Source organism: Salmo salar, chromosome 15 (genome assembly GCF_965601325.2).
Source record: "Salmo salar chromosome 15, fSalSal1, whole genome shotgun sequence".
Taxonomy (NCBI): Eukaryota; Metazoa; Chordata; class Actinopteri; order Salmoniformes; family Salmonidae; genus Salmo; species Salmo salar.
The window spans coordinates 30,207,009-30,222,736 of record NC_138305.1 but is presented as its reverse complement, the minus strand read 5'-3'; the positions used below and the strand labels follow the sequence as shown (position 1 = coordinate 30,222,736).

The window sequence follows — 15,728 nt, the reverse complement described above, 5'->3', positions numbered from 1 at the left end:
CCTCTAACTTTTCTTACACAAGGTGTATGTGAAAAGAAATTCGTAGTGAGATTCGGTTTATGTAGGCTGCATTGAATTGCCATGTTTAATATCATGGAGTAGGTTTACATGTACACAATAATACGATTATTGTGGATAGTCAGATTAATATAATAGTTTGTTTAAAACGTTTACATACTGTACATAGTTCTGATGATTATGTTGAAATTACATTGACGTAACAAGCTGTTAGTCAGGTTAAGGTAATGTATTTAAGTTAAAGTTTTATCCGAATTTCTATGTTTACAACGCTGGTTGAAATGAGATGAAAACAATACTGGTTGATGACTTCTTTCAAATCCAATGTATTTTCCACATTGATTCCACATCACACTACGTTGACAAATTATGTTGAAACAACGTTGATTCAACCAGTGGTGGATTGAGTCTGGGTGAAATTGTAAAATAAGTTGATTTTCCAAAAGGAGTGTGGGCGACAATCCTTGTCAGCAGAGGAGGTCTGCTGAACATAACTAACATGCTTCGGATTTTGTTTGGAAATTCTCTCTGTTTAGAAGTGTTTCGAAAGAAGGGTGGCCGTTCTACACATCCTGCTCACCTCTTTGTCTGTGTGGAGGGAGCCTTTCTCTTACGGTGTGCTGTCTGTTTAGGGAGTTGGGTCTCTGCTTCGCACCGCTGGAACCTGTCCTTCCTTGAGGGCTTTCAGGCCGCTGTGCTGCGCTCTGCCAAAGCGCTCGTACACATTTGTTCGCATATAAACTACAAGCCGATCGCTTTGCTGTTGCACACGTCTCCGCTGCACTCAAAAGTGATTTAACCTTTGAATGATTGGTCATTTCAACTGTAGTTGTGAGTGGTTACGGTATATCTCCCATCTTTTCTCTTCAGTTACTTTTTATTATTTTATTATTTATTTGATCAAATGAAATTTATTTCTTATATAGCCCTTCGTACATCAGCTGATATTCTCAAAGTGCTGTACAGAAACCCAGCCTAAAACCCCAAACAGCAAGCAAAGCATGTGAAAGAAGCACGGTGGCTAGGAAAAACTCCCTAGGAAAAACTCCCTAGAAAGGCCAAAAACCTAGGAAGAAACCTAGAGAGGAACCAGGCTATGAGGGGTTGCCAGTCCTCTTCTGGCTGTGCATCGTGGATATTATAACAGAACATGGTCAAAATGTTAAAATGTTAAAATGTTCATAAATGACCAGCATGGTCAAATAATAATAATCATAGTAGTTGTCGAGGGTGCAACAAGCACGTCCGGTGAACAGGTCAGGGTTCCATAGCCGCAGGCAGAACAGTTGAAACTGGAGCAGCAGCACGGCCAGGTGGACTGGGGACAGCAAGGAGTCATCATACCAGGTAGTCCTGAGGCATGGTCCTAGGGCTCAGGTCCTCCGAGAGAAAGACAGAAAGAGAGAAAGAGAGAATTAGAGAGAGCATATTTAAATTCACACAGGACACCGGATAAGACAAGATAAATACTCCAGATGTAACAGACTGACCCTAGCCCCCCGACACATAAACTACTGCAGCATAAATACTCGAGGCTGAGACAGGAGGGATCAGAAGACACTGTGGCCCCATCCGATGATACCCCCGGACAGGGCCAAACAGGCAGGATATAACCCCACCCACTTTGCCAAAGCACAGCCCCCACACCACTAGAGGGATGTCTCCAACCACCAACTTACCGTCCTAAGACAAGGCCGAGTATAGCCCACAACGATCTCCGCCATGGCACAACCCAAGGGGGGGGGGGGCGCCAACTTTGATAACACTTGTTTATGATGAGAGAAGCAGTGTCGGATAATACAGTCAAACAATGAAAAACTCCATTAGAAAATGACACTTGGCATTTGCCTTGACGGCGGCCACCAACTGTAGCGGTACCGCCAGAACCTCAGTCACAGTCCAAGTAGAGCCGGAGATGGAGTGAGTGACACGTTTGAAGAAGGACCCTCTGGCGAAGATCCCCACTCCCCCAACTAACCACCCCCAACACCCCCATTTCCCCTAAATCCTGTATGAGGTCTATCGGTTGAATGGCGAGTTGTATATTGTCTTCTCTGTCAAAGTACTGTACCCAGCCCCCCCCCCCCCCCCCAGCCACGCAGAGCATTTGGAAGGCTGCCAGAGAGTTCTACACAGGGTTTTTAATTAGAATCTGGCTGGCCCTATGAATATGCTCAACATGGCTGCTCTATGTTTTGACTATGATGTGGGGGTGGCTGGGGAGCGAGGGGTGGGTGTGTGGGGTGGTTGGCATTATGGAATTCACCTTCCTGTTTGCAGTGAGACCTTGGAGCTACAGGCAAAAGAAAGGAAACAAAACACTGGTATAACACGACACAACCAATCATCCAACAACATTAACCTGTCTGTGTGTGGCGCTGACCCACTTTCTGAAAGCCTGAACTTGTTCTCTTTGCGGCACACAATGAATTGCATTTCACTGCACCTGCGATAACATCTACAAATCTGTGTACAATCAACTTTGATTTGATTTTAATTCTATTTTACAATCAACTCAGTCTTATAATAGCTTGCCACATCGTGAAAAGGACCTGTCAACATTAGAGAAGACATCTCCTGAAGTGCACCTTGCTAATCCCCAAAACCCTCTCAAACTCATCCATCACCACCCTTATTCTGTAAACTCTGGGATAGAGCACACTGAGCACCCAACAGCTTCCAACAGCTCCCAGCAGCTCCCAACAGCCATCCTTATGAAGGGGGTCCTAGATTAGTAGACTAGACTAGATGAGATTCTGATTCTTTCATCAGCTTGCTGTACAATTGCCCATCTGCTGCTATGGGACAGGGATACCACCATGCCTTGACTAGTGACTGGTCCCGATGAATGAACAGCCAACTAGCGCCCAGCTGTCAGCAGCCTGTGAGACCGGAGCGTGGGCTTTAAACCCCTAGCCAGACAGAATAAGAGAGGATACAGGCCTGTGGCACCATGAAGATACATCTGCGGGCAGACTGCTGACTTTATGTTAGGAGCATATAATTAACCCTACACTTTGGAGCAGTTTCACTGCTGGGCAAGGCTTGCAGACACTTGTTTCTCCACTGTTTCTTTTTGACATACTGTAGTCTAGTGTTCTAACCTTGCCAAGCAGTGTCATTACAGTGCAGTGTCCTTACAGAGCAGTGTCCTTACAGAGCAGTGTCCTTACAGTGCAGTGTTCGTACAGTGCAGTGTTCTTACAGTGCAGTGTCCTTACAGCGCAGTGTCCTTACAGAGCAGTGTTCTTACAGAGCAGTGTTCTTACAGAGCAGTGTCCTTACAGTGAAGTGTCCTTACAGCGCAGTGTTCTTACAGAGCAGTGTCCTTACAGTGCAGTGTCCTTACAGCGCAGTGTCCTTACAGTGCAGTGTCCTTACAGCGCAGTGTTCTTACAGAGCAGTGTTCTTACAGCACAGTGTAGTGTCCTTACAGCGCAGTGTTCTTACAGAGCAGTGTCCTTACAGTGCAGTGTTCTTACAGCGCAGTGTTCTTACAGAGCAGTGTCCTTACAGTGCAGTGTTCTTACAGCGCAGTGTTCTTACAGAGCAGTGTCCTTACAGTGCAGTGTTCTTACAGCGCAGTGTTCTTACAGAGCAGTGTCCTTACAGTGCAGTGTTCTTACAGAGCAGTGTACTTACAGTGCAGTGTTCTTACAGAGCAGTGTACTTACAGAGCAGTGTCCTTACAGTGCAGTGTTCTTACAGAGCAGTGTCCTTACAGTGCAGTGTTCTTACAGAGCAGTGTTCTTACAGAGCAGTGTCCTTACAGTGCAGTGTTCTTACAGTGCAGTGTTCTTACAGAGCAGTGTCCTTACAGTGCAGTGTTCTTACCGAGCAGTGTTCTTACAGAGCAGTGTTCTTACAGTGCAGTGTTCTTACAGAGCAGTGTTCTTACAGTGCAGTGTTCTTACAGTGCAGTGTTCTTACAGCACATTGTTTTCACAGGTGCAAATGTATTATATTTAGTCCATTTTCGGTGTGCTTTTTTGTTTGTTTACTTACTCCCTTTATTATTATGTATTGTAGATCATTGGTATATTTTTTGCATCACCCTTTGCCATAATATTTCATTTTATGCATTTCATTTGCTGTATATGTGTAACGACTGTAGAATGGAGTAGACCAAGGCGTTAGTGCTCATGTTTGTAATTTAATGGAAAAATGGAACACTTTACAAATAAACAAAAGACGACAGCCAAACAGTTCTGTCAGTTAAGATAACTAAACAGAAATTAACCACCCACAAAACCCAAAGGAAAACAGGCTACCTAAGTATGGCTCCCAATCAGCGACAACGATGTACAGCTGTCCCTGATTGAGAGCCATACCAGGCCAAAACAAAGAAATACCAAACATAGAAAAAAGGACATAGAATGTAACCCCAAAACACACAGAAAAACACCCCCTGCCACGCCCTGACCAAACTACAATAACAAATAACCCCTTTTACTGGTCAGGACGTGACAATATGACATTTAAATGTGTATTCAACTTTTTATAGGTGAATGCCTTGTGTGTTTAACAATGCAATAAAAGCTGCAGGTTATTCTGTAGGCCTAGGTCTATGCAGCCTGAAAAGACAGAGCAACTGGAAAAACAACTTAGAAAGAGTAGAAATAGAACTACCCAACAAATATAATTTAACCTTGAAGGAAATACTGGTAGGTAATCAAATTATATATCCATTAAGTCCAACTCAGTGAACATGCAATTACTTTTTAACCTACAGTTGTATCATGTATCCAAGGACATATTCGCAAATTGGCGATACACTTGCGAGACACAACATTCAGCATTTTCTCATATGATAGTCTAGGTTAGAATAAACGAGTGACTTTGCGACGCGGTAGAAGTGGACTTTGGATAATCTTTGTTTATTGAAGTGTCTACAGCCGCCACAACTGCTGCTGGAACGCCCAACTGTCATCTGTGAATGAGAGAGGCTATGTGATTTACATTGTGAGAGAGTAGAGAGACCACTATGTTCGTCTCTGTTTAGTTCGTTTTGGAAAAGTTAAGTAGATAGCACGCTGAAGAACTTCTTCCCGTGCTTGGAAAAGGTCCTTGCTCGGGCTTGTGGGCCCACCTGCGTGCTGGTGTTTTTGGAGAGAATACTGTCGTCAGAGAAAATAAGACCTGGTATAAGACCTGGTAGGGCCGAGAATTTAAGGTAAAAAAAATAACTCAATTCTCTAATGTTCAGTTCAGGTGCAAATGTTCGCTATTTGTTTTACTTGACATTGAATGCATTGATATAAACTATATTATATATTGGGTGGTTCGAGCCCTGAATGCTGATTGGCTGACAGCTGTGGTATATCAGACCGTATACCATGGGTATGACAAACATTTATTTTTACTGATCTAATTATGTTTGTAACCAGTTTATAATAGCAATAAGGCACCTCGGGGGTTTGTGGTATATGGCCAATACACCACGGCTAAGGGCTGTTGTGTTGTGCGTAAGAACAGCCGTTAGCTGTGGTGTATTTGACGTATGCCACACCACCTCGGGCCTCATTGCTTAAGTGTACTAAGTTGTTCATGTTCAAACATGTTATAAATTACATTTTGGTGGGAAATGATCCTTCCACGTGCTGAACCATATGCACTGCCATTTGCCATAATGATCACAGTTAAATGCAATCCTAGTATAAAGGCCTATGGCTCAATATGTGTATATAAATGAGTATATGTGTATATAAATGTGTGTGTGTGTGTGTGTGTGTGTGTGTGTGTGTGTGTGTGTATATATATATATATATATATATATATATATATATATATAGTTGAAGTTGGAAATTTACATACACCTTAGCCAAATACATTTAATCTCAGTTTTTCACGATTGGGATGGTATTCTTCGGCTTGCAAGCCTCCCCCTTTTTCCTCCAAACATAATGATGGTCATTATGGCCAACCAGTTCTATTTTTGTTTCATCAGACCAGAGGACATTTCTCCAAAAAGTATGATCTTTGTCCCCATGTGCAGTTGCAAACTGTAGTCTGGCTTTTAATGCTGGTTTTGGAGCAGTGGCTTCTTCCTTACTGAGCGACCTTTCAGGTTATGTCGAAACAGGACTTGTTTTTTTCTGTGGATATAGATACTTTTCTACCTGTTTCCTCCAGCATCTTCACATGTGTCACGACTTCCGCCGAAGTCGGGTCATATCCTTTTTCGGGTGGTGCTCGGCGGTCGGCGTCGCCGGTCTTCTAGCCATCATCGATCCACTTTTCATTTTCCATTTGTTTTGTCTTCTTTTCCTCACACCTGGTTTCAATCCCCTCAATCACTTGTTGTGTATTTAACCCTCTGTTCCCCCCAAGTGTTTGTGTGGGATTGTTTATTGTTTCATGTATCCGCACGTTCGACTGGTTGCGCTGGGTTATGTCAATCCGTATTGTATTTCGTGTTCGTTGTGCCGTGTGTTTTTGGTTCGCCTAACAAAAGGCTCCATTTGCTACCCAATATCTGCTCTCCTGCGCCTGACTCCCTTACAGCCATTTACGTATACCTAACAACAAGGTCCTTTGCTGTTGTTCTGGTATTGATTTGCTCTTTTCTCACCAAAGTACGTTCATCTCTAAGAGACAGAATGCGTCTCCTTCCTGAGCGGTATGACGGCTGCGTGGTCCCATGGTGTTTATACTTGCGTTCTATTGTTTGTACAGATGAACGTGGTACCTTCAGGCATTTGGAAATTGCTCCCAAGGATGAACCAGACTTGTGGAGGTCTACAATTATTTTTCTGAGGCCTTGGCTGATTTCTTTTGATTTTCCCATGATGTCAAGCAAAGAGGCACTGATTTTGAAGGTAGGCCTTGAAATACATCCACAGGTACACCTCCAATTGACTTACAACAAACAATTCCACACAAAGACATGGGGGGAACAGAGGGTTAAATACATAACAATTAATGAGGGAAATGAAAACCAGGTGTGTAGGAAAACAAGGCAAAACAAATGGAAAATGAAAAGTGGATCGATGTTGGCTAGAAGACCGGCAACGTCGACCGCCGAACGCTGCCCGAACAAGGAGAGGAACTGACTTCGGTGGAAGTCGTGACAAGGGCTATTATTATGGTTTCCTAACCTCCATCTCTACATCTGATAAAACATGCAAAAGGTAATTCTGTTGGCCTCACAGTAGGCCAAGCTCTCTCAGTACCTGTGGGAAAGTAAGGGGCAAGGAGGTTAGAAGTCGCAGACTCCAGCTGGTCCACTGTAGAACCACTGTACCCTCATAGGCACCAGGGGTACCAGGGGCCAATTTAGAAAGAATAGTCACGTCTGTCTCAACAGTTTCTCAAGCATTAGGAGAAGGGAGAAAGGGGAAACACCATTGTTTTGTTGTTTAAACACCCTGGGCATCGACTGTTAATGACGCGGTACCCGTATTTGTATGTGTAGGCGTTAGAAGTTTAAGAAAACATGGCCGCATTGTGTGGCTAGTTAACAGCTTAACTCAACAGGCTGTGGTAGGAAGTCCATAAACTGTGCAGGAGACACACTTGTGTGAGAAAGTATAGATTAGAATTGGCTGTTGTATCCTTGCTGCTGTATAGTGTAAACCTACTATTTCCCCTCTGGTCTGTTTGTAAAGAGAAGGAAGCAGACAGAAAGCAGAGAACATGAAGACTGGGATGGAATGTATGTTGGAAACAGTAGTCTTCTCTTAGTCCCTGTCATATCACTGTAATCAGAAACATCTCTTTGTCCCCTATCATATCACTGTAATCAGAAACCTATACAGTTTACACACAGTATTTGTATGTATGTCTCAGCATAACTTTCAATACTGTGTGAACACAGGTGTATTCTCCTCAGAGAGATCTATAAAGAGAAGCCACTCCTAACCCAGGTGACAGTACTTTAGGTCTCATTCTCTACACTGTTGACACTGTCATCAATAACAATATGTCATTCTCCCCTGGTTGTTTTACAGTGAAGTCCCATGGTGTAAATTCATTAAGGACGCTTCCTCCAGAAGGCATAGAAATGGGATTATTTCAAGAGGTGTACTCTCCTAATAACTATCCTTTCAATTTCAGTGTGATATTAGAATGATAATATTGGACTGTCTTGTGTCAGTTCAAATGTGGAAACCAGGTTTCAGCACCGCCACCGTTGATAGCGTCACTGACACTTGTTGAACAACGTCACTCACGTCTTTGGGATCCCTTCAAACAGATGTACAGTACTACGCCTTTACCCTCACCAGACTCCACAGTCTGTCTCTTTCAACGGGCCATGAGACAAAGGCAATGATGAGCAGGTTTGGGGTTGTAAACTATCGCAATGTCCCCCCAAAAGCCTCTTGTCTGGAGTGTCTCCAAAGTGTGCCTGGCTACTGCCACCCGGGTCTGGGTCTATGGGTATGCAGGGCCCAGCGCAGACACACTCGGAGCAGAGACATGGAGACATTCTCCCATTCAAAGGCATTGACTCATTACAAAGGGAGGTCACAACCCTGCTGTTTCTCCTGGCAAAGGACTCCGGCATCCATTTTGACAGTAGGAACCACAGCCAACATCATGCTCTTAAATCTCTGGACAAAGTGAGAAGACCTTCCAATAGGATTGTTTTTGGGCCTGCGGTACACAAGTGGGTATTGACGAGTCAGGGGGGAGGGTGGATGGTCTTTGAGAGACTCTGGGTCGTACCGGGAGCTTCCATCTGTGTGCAGGACTTTTAGAAGCTCGACAGCTGTTAAAACGTAGATTATAGACTGACAAAAGCCAGACCATTTTGTATCATTGTTACGGGAAATGCTTGTTATGCATTACCATACAGACACACCAGTGCTTGTTATGCATTACCTTACAGACACACAAGAGCTGATATTACAAGAATTTGAGTCCAGACTCCAGACAGAAGGCAATAACTAACTCAATTGGGCATTTTTTAGTTTGGGTCCCTTTGTATTTGGTTTCTCATCCACCAGTCATGTCTCATGTGATAAGGCTGTCTATTTCAGAAGAACCACTCATTCCTCTCGCATGACATTGTGCGCAAAATCACGAGAGACATTCTCAACAATGTTGTTTTTTTATCCCAAAAAGTTATCTAAGTCAGATAAGGAACAGGTCGTTGGAACGCAGAGCTCCCTGGAGCCTAGAACAGATTGCAGCATCTGGCAAAGCCTGTCCACCAGTACCCAACCCCCTGTCAGCCCCCTCCCATGCTCCACTGCCCCAGACAAAAGCACTCAATCATCGAGCACTGTTGCTGAGGATGGCTCTTTCTGCCCCTGACCTCCGGCTCACTCCAACACAACATAAACCTCAGTGACATATAGGAGGGGAACTCCCACTCCCACTCACGCCTGAGACACAACCGCAGGCAGGGCCAAGCGCAGTTTATTACCAACCTTAAATCAACTTTTATACAATGTCCAGTGCGAGGATAGAGGAGTTGTGCACTGTGTGTTGTTGAGGTACTGCGAGCAGCTGTCGTGAGTTCAGTGTGCGTTCAAGTTCGCTCAGATGTGGGAGTCACTTTTCAGAATCAGGACCTCTTGGCAAGGTGTTTGAATAATGATTTGAAAGGGAAACATTTCACTCACAGTGTTTGAGTGTTGGTAATGGTAATAGATGTGTTCAGCTGCGTTTATTTCCTTTAAAAAAGGTGTCTAGCGATGAGTTCAGTAATCTATCCCTCATGAGTACTCAACAACTTGTTGTGTTGATATTACTAGACATTGTTGAACTACCCTATTCTGTAAAAAGATGTTCTCAATCAGATGTTAAGGTAGTACAGTACAGCGGGTGTTTTTCAGGTCTTTCTCTTGGCTCACATTCATATTTACCCCTGCAGATATCTTACACCACCCATCAAGGAAGGAAACCTTTGAGCAAAAAAATCTTTGTTGCGTGTGTTATCCTTCTTCTATGCCTCATCCTATCTTTTCTGCTAAGGAGGGATTCTTTTTTACCGATCTGAGCCCTTAGGTAGTCTCTAAATGTCTTGGTCTGAACAGTTTCCTGTTAGAGTAACGTCCTTTAGTGATGTGCGGGTCAGATGTTTGTTCACCCTCACCTGCCCGCAATTACTATTAACCCATCCGCAGATATAGAAAATTCGCTGTACAGTCAGAGATGGCTGAGAGATTTTTTCACAGGCTTTTAGGTAGGCCTATGTTTCTGCTTATGATTTCCAACATTTTGGTAGGCTATTTCTTAGTCAACTTTTCTATAATTAGATACATCAAATAAATTTGTATTGGTCACGTACACATATTTTGCAGATGTTATCGTGGGTGTAGCAAAATTATTATGTTCCTAGCTCCAACAGTGCAGTAATACCTAAACAATACAAACATAAAAAACATAAAAATAAAGGAATTAAGACATTTTGAAATATTAAAACGAGCAATATAAATAGATATGTATATGATGGTGTGTATAGACATTAGTATTCTTATATTAATAAAAAAGGTGAGTACAGTCGTAGTTATATAGGATGAGCCTTGACTATAATACAGGATATACAGTGCCTTCAGAAATGATTCCCTTTTTTCCTCATTTTGTTGTGTTACAGCCTGAATGTAAAATTAATTAACTTGAGATTTTGTGTCACTGGCCTACACACAATGTTCCATAATGTCAAAGTAAAATTATATGTATTTTTAATTTTTACAAATGTATTAAAAATGGAAAGCTGAAATGTCTTGAGTCAATAAGTAATCAACCCCTTTCTTATGGCAAGCCTAGATAAGTTCAGGAGTAAAAATGTTCTTAAGAAGTCACATAATAAATTGTATGGACTCACTCTGTGGGCAATAATAGTGTTTAACATGATTTGTTTATGACTACCTCATCTCTGTACGCCACACATACAATTATATGTAAGGTCCCTCAGTTGAGCAGTGATTTTCAAACACAGATTGAACCACATATAACAGTGAAGTTTTCCAATGCCTCACAAACAAGGGCACCTATTGGTAGATGGATCAAAAAAAAATCTGACATTGAATATCCCTTTGAGCATGGTGAAGTTATTAATTACACTTTGGATGGTGTATCAATACACCCAGTCACTACAAAGATACAGGCGTCCTTCCTAACTCAGTTGCCGGAGAGGAAGGAAACCGGTCAGGGATTTCACCTTGAGGCCAATGGTTACTTTTAAACAGTTACAGATTTGACTGTGATGGCTGTGATAGGAGAAAACTGAGGATGGATCAACAACATTGTAGTTACTCCACAATGCTAATCTAAATGACAGAGTGGAAGCCTGTATAAAATACAAATATTCCAAAACATGCATCCTGTATGCAATAAGGCACTAAAGTAAAACTGCAATAAATTTGGCAAAGAAATTAAGTTTATGTCCTTAACGCACAGCGTTATGTTTGGGGGAAATCCAATACAACACATCACTGAGTACCACTCTTGTCACGTGTGCACCCTCTCTGGCCTCTAGGTCACCAGGCTCCTCGTTAGGGCGCACACCTGTCACCAGCGTTAGGCGCATAATGACACTCACCTGGACTCCATCACCTCCTTGATTACCTGCCCTATATATGTCACTCCCTTTGGTTTCTTCCCCAGTCGTCATTGTTTCTGTTCCTGTGTCAGTTCTGTTCGTTGTTCGTGTAATCGTGTGTTATTTTATGTTATTCGTGTGTTATTTTATGTTTATTTATTAAAACACTCACTCCCTGAACTTGCTTCCCGACTCTCATCGCACATCATTACAACTCTTCATATTTTCAAGCATTGCGTTGGCTGCATCATGTTATGGGTATTCTTGTCATCGGCAAGGACTAGGGAGTGTTTTAGGATAAAAATAAATGGAATAGAGCTAAGCACAGGCAAAACACTAGAGGAAAACCTGGTTCAGTCTGCTTTCCAACAGATACTGGGAGACAAATTCACATTTCAGCAGGACAATAACCTAAAACACAAGGCCAGATATACACTGGAGTTACTTACCAAGATGGCATTGAATGTTCCTGAGTGGCCTAGTTACAATTTTGCCTGAAATCGTCTTCAAAATCTATGGCAAGACTTGCAAATGGCTGTCCAGCAGTTATCAACAACCAACTTGACAGATCTTGAAGAATTTTTTAAAGAATAATGTGCAAATATTGTACAATCCAGGTGTGCAAAGATCTTAGAGACTTACCTAGGAAGACTCACAGATGTCAAAGGTGATGCCAAAGGTGATTCTAACTCTATGTATTGACTCAAGGGTGTTAATACTTATGTAAATTAGATATTTCTATATTTCATTTTCAATAAATTTGCAAGCATTTCTAAAAACATGTTATCACTTTGTCATTATGGGGTATTGTGTGTAGATGGGTGAGAAATATGTATTTTATACATTTTGAATTCAGGCTGTAACACAACAAAATGTGGCATTAGTCAAGGGGTATGAACACTTTCTGAAGTTACTCTACTTTGTTTTTTTATTTATTTATTTTACCTTCATTTAACTAGGAAAGTCAGTTAAGAACAAATTCTTATTTTCAATGACGGCCTAGGAACAGTGGGTTAACTGCCTTGTCCAGGGGCAGAACGACAGATTTTTACCTTGTCAGCTCGGGGATTTGATCTTGCAACCTTTCGGGTTACTAGTCCATTATTAAAGTGTCCAGTGTTAAATGACTATGCACATAGGGAAGCAGTCCCTAAGGTGCAGGGTTGAGTACCGGGTGGTAGCCGGCAAGTACAGTGCATTCAAAGTATTTTCCACATTTTGTTACGTTACATCCTTATTCTAAAATTGATTAAATTATTTGATTTCCTCATCAATCTACACATAATACCCCATAATAACAAAGTGAAAAACAGGTTTTTAGAAATGATAGCAAATTTATTACAAATAAAAAACAGAAATACCTTATTTACATAAGTATTCAGACCCTTTACTCAGTGCAAAAATGTAAGGCTTGCTGCTTCTCTTCTGTTAATACTTCTTGCCCTAGAATACTAAATTAACCTTTGCTCACCAGAATAATGTCATAAATCAATAGAATGAATGCTTCAATCTAGTTGACATCTGTAAAGTTTTATCTTTCATCTCTGCTTCTCTCGGGCAGCAAATATGTCTAGGGACCGGGGAGAAAATTAAGCGACTCTAAAAATGACATCAGTTTGACCGGTTTTAAGGAAATAAAAGCTGTGAAAACTACCCAACATGTACATTTAAGTGGCTGAAATACTATCTGCTTTTATGATGCAGATTAAGATAGTACCTTTACAGACGGTCCCTAACCACATATTCATTCTCTCAAGATGCTGAATGAAGTAAATTATATTTCTCCACTCCTGTTCCCGAGTTAAAATGTACATTTGGTGTATCATTTCACTGCAAGAAATACTTAATTCTGCAGGAGTTAATATTATATTAGACTATGTGAGAGGTTATAGACCTACAGTCAGCGTAAAGATTTCAGTTAGGCTACTATTCCATTCAACCCATCTGAACAGTACAGTTCCCTTGACACGTCATTTTGAAGTCCTCCTCTTGTGACTCTCAAATGTGTATAGCGCCTCACAATCACCACATGTGACATAGCCGGCACTGCTATCATTCTATTTTACCACTTCACCAAATCTTTCCCCAACATTAGGCTACTGTTCTGGCCCTCCCTTCAATTAATTTTAAACTCTCTATTTCGCAGCTTTTCTCTTATTGAATTAAAAAAAACATCCTTTTTGCCTCAGCGGATCAACGTAAACTTTTTCTGCCCCAAAGTATTTGGCAATTGGCGTGTATTTGGTGCGCTACAGTTAGGCCTTAACACTTAAGACTACGCACTAACGCCAGATAAAAGTAATGAAAGAAAAACCTCAATGTAGCCTATAGATATGAATTTAACAAGAATTGTACATTTATGGATTTTCAATGCATTGTTTTCTCTCAATATTTCATGACCCATATCCACAGGGACTGCGGTCTATGAGTCAACCCGCGCATCACTAACATCCTTATACAGCTAACTGTTTCCTGAAGCTGTGTTGTATTCGTTGAGACTCTTGGATACCCATCTTTCATTGAGGCCATTGAGTTGATCAGTGGATATGGTAGTCATGACTACCCTAGCTCTTGATGGTGTGCACTCCTCTGTGATGGTATCCGCCTGGAGCCTGTGTGTGTGTGTGCTTGCATGTATGTAGGCTATGTAATGTGTTTGTCTTTTAATAGAATACTGCAATGTATTTTTTCGAATCAGTAGGAGTATGGCATATCAGAAATAAGAGAAATGGTTCGATCTTGTACGAACCTGAATATTTGAGATCTGACTTGTGGGTTGACTCTGATCTCGTTGTTTCTCCACAGGACCCGGGTTTTGCAGTGTTCCTGTTCGACAAGCTCCAGCACCTCCAGTGTCCTCATAGGGGCCCGTATGCTAGAGAGGACAGCACCTGCCAGGTCTGTGGCACTGCCCTCCACCACCTGAGACGCCTGGCCCTGCAGAAAGCCCTGGGCCTCACCGGAGACATGCCCGACCTGCATCCTGGAGCCTTCTCCTCAGGGCTGACCCCCCGCCCTGCCGCCCACAGCGTGGTCACCCTACCCTGCCAGGACTGGTCCATGGAGGACTCGCCAGCCAAGCAGCCACCCAGGTTCTATGATCAGATTCCTGGGGAAAGGTTCAGGGGGGGACTCCAGGGTTGGGGTGGGATCCAGAGCAGCTACATGGGAGGGTCCAAGTCCACGGTGACTCCCATACCACAGCACTTTCTGGAGGGAGTGTGGAGAGTCTCTCGTGTCAGGAGGGATCATCATCCTCATTCTGCTATGGTAAGTTCATATTCTCTTTTGTTTTCTTTAGGTTAGAGTATTTTGGGCTAGACTTCATTCATACAGTTTCGGTCTTTTAAGCATTATGAAATGTATTCAGACCCGTGTTTGTCCTTCATCTGAAAGCTACCTAGCAAACACTTTCAAGCCGAAATGCATTGTTTTTTTTGGCAAAAAAGACACCATGAATTTGTCCTCCATTTTCATTCAAGAATGGCTACCATTTTCATTCACTTTGGTTAGTGCTGCACGGTAACACATTCTACTTTTTTATACTCCATGTGCTATGACAAAACCATTCAGGTCTGAGAAAAGACCTTGGTTTTGCTGTTACCTTGGCAACGCAGAACAATTTGAATTGCTGTGACTCTAGAAAGAGTTAGGAGTTGTGACCAGGGTCAATGGGAAAGGACGTATTTCTCCATCCATGGCTTCTGTTAGGAGTTTGGTTGCCGAGCATGACATTGCCATCTCTCTGGAATAGTGTGTATTTGACTGAAACTACTGTAGTTTATGTATTTTTTTCAGGCCACTTATTTATTAGGCTTCATTAAATGACCCAGTGTCAATTTTATGGCTGGCCCTATAACCATATCATCATGATTCGCACTCCTAGTTCAAGGCTGAGGTGTCTTGAATACCACTCCAGTTAAGTGGCATGACAGGGCTGCAACCACAGGGGGCCTTCATCTGCCTGAATGAGATGTCACCCTCTGATGTCATTTGGGGTGTTAATCAGGACTCGGGGGCGACATGACCAGTGTCAAGGCAGGTGCCTGCTCATAGCTCAATATAAACAGTGGAGTTGGGAGTCTCTGTCATATCACTTATTTTAGAGATTATCTTTTTAACATTTACCTCCTACTCCATTCATAGCAGAATAATCATGCATAGTAGTTAGTCAGATAACTTTTAATCCACCTTGTACTGTTTTGTGCATCCCACTCAG

General features: G+C 42.3%; 1 protein-coding gene across 1 annotated transcript in view; it reads left to right on the top strand.

The window, feature by feature from the left end:
- LOC145850464 (kinesin-like protein KIF26A) overlaps positions 1–15,728 on the top strand; it is an 89,162-nt gene that overhangs the window by 48,713 nt on the left and 24,721 nt on the right. Inside the window, exon 3 of the mRNA XM_082961479.1 lies at positions 14,315–14,779. Within this exon, the coding sequence (XP_082817605.1) occupies positions 14,315–14,779 (465 nt within the window). The remainder of the gene's footprint in view (positions 1–14,314; positions 14,780–15,728) is intronic.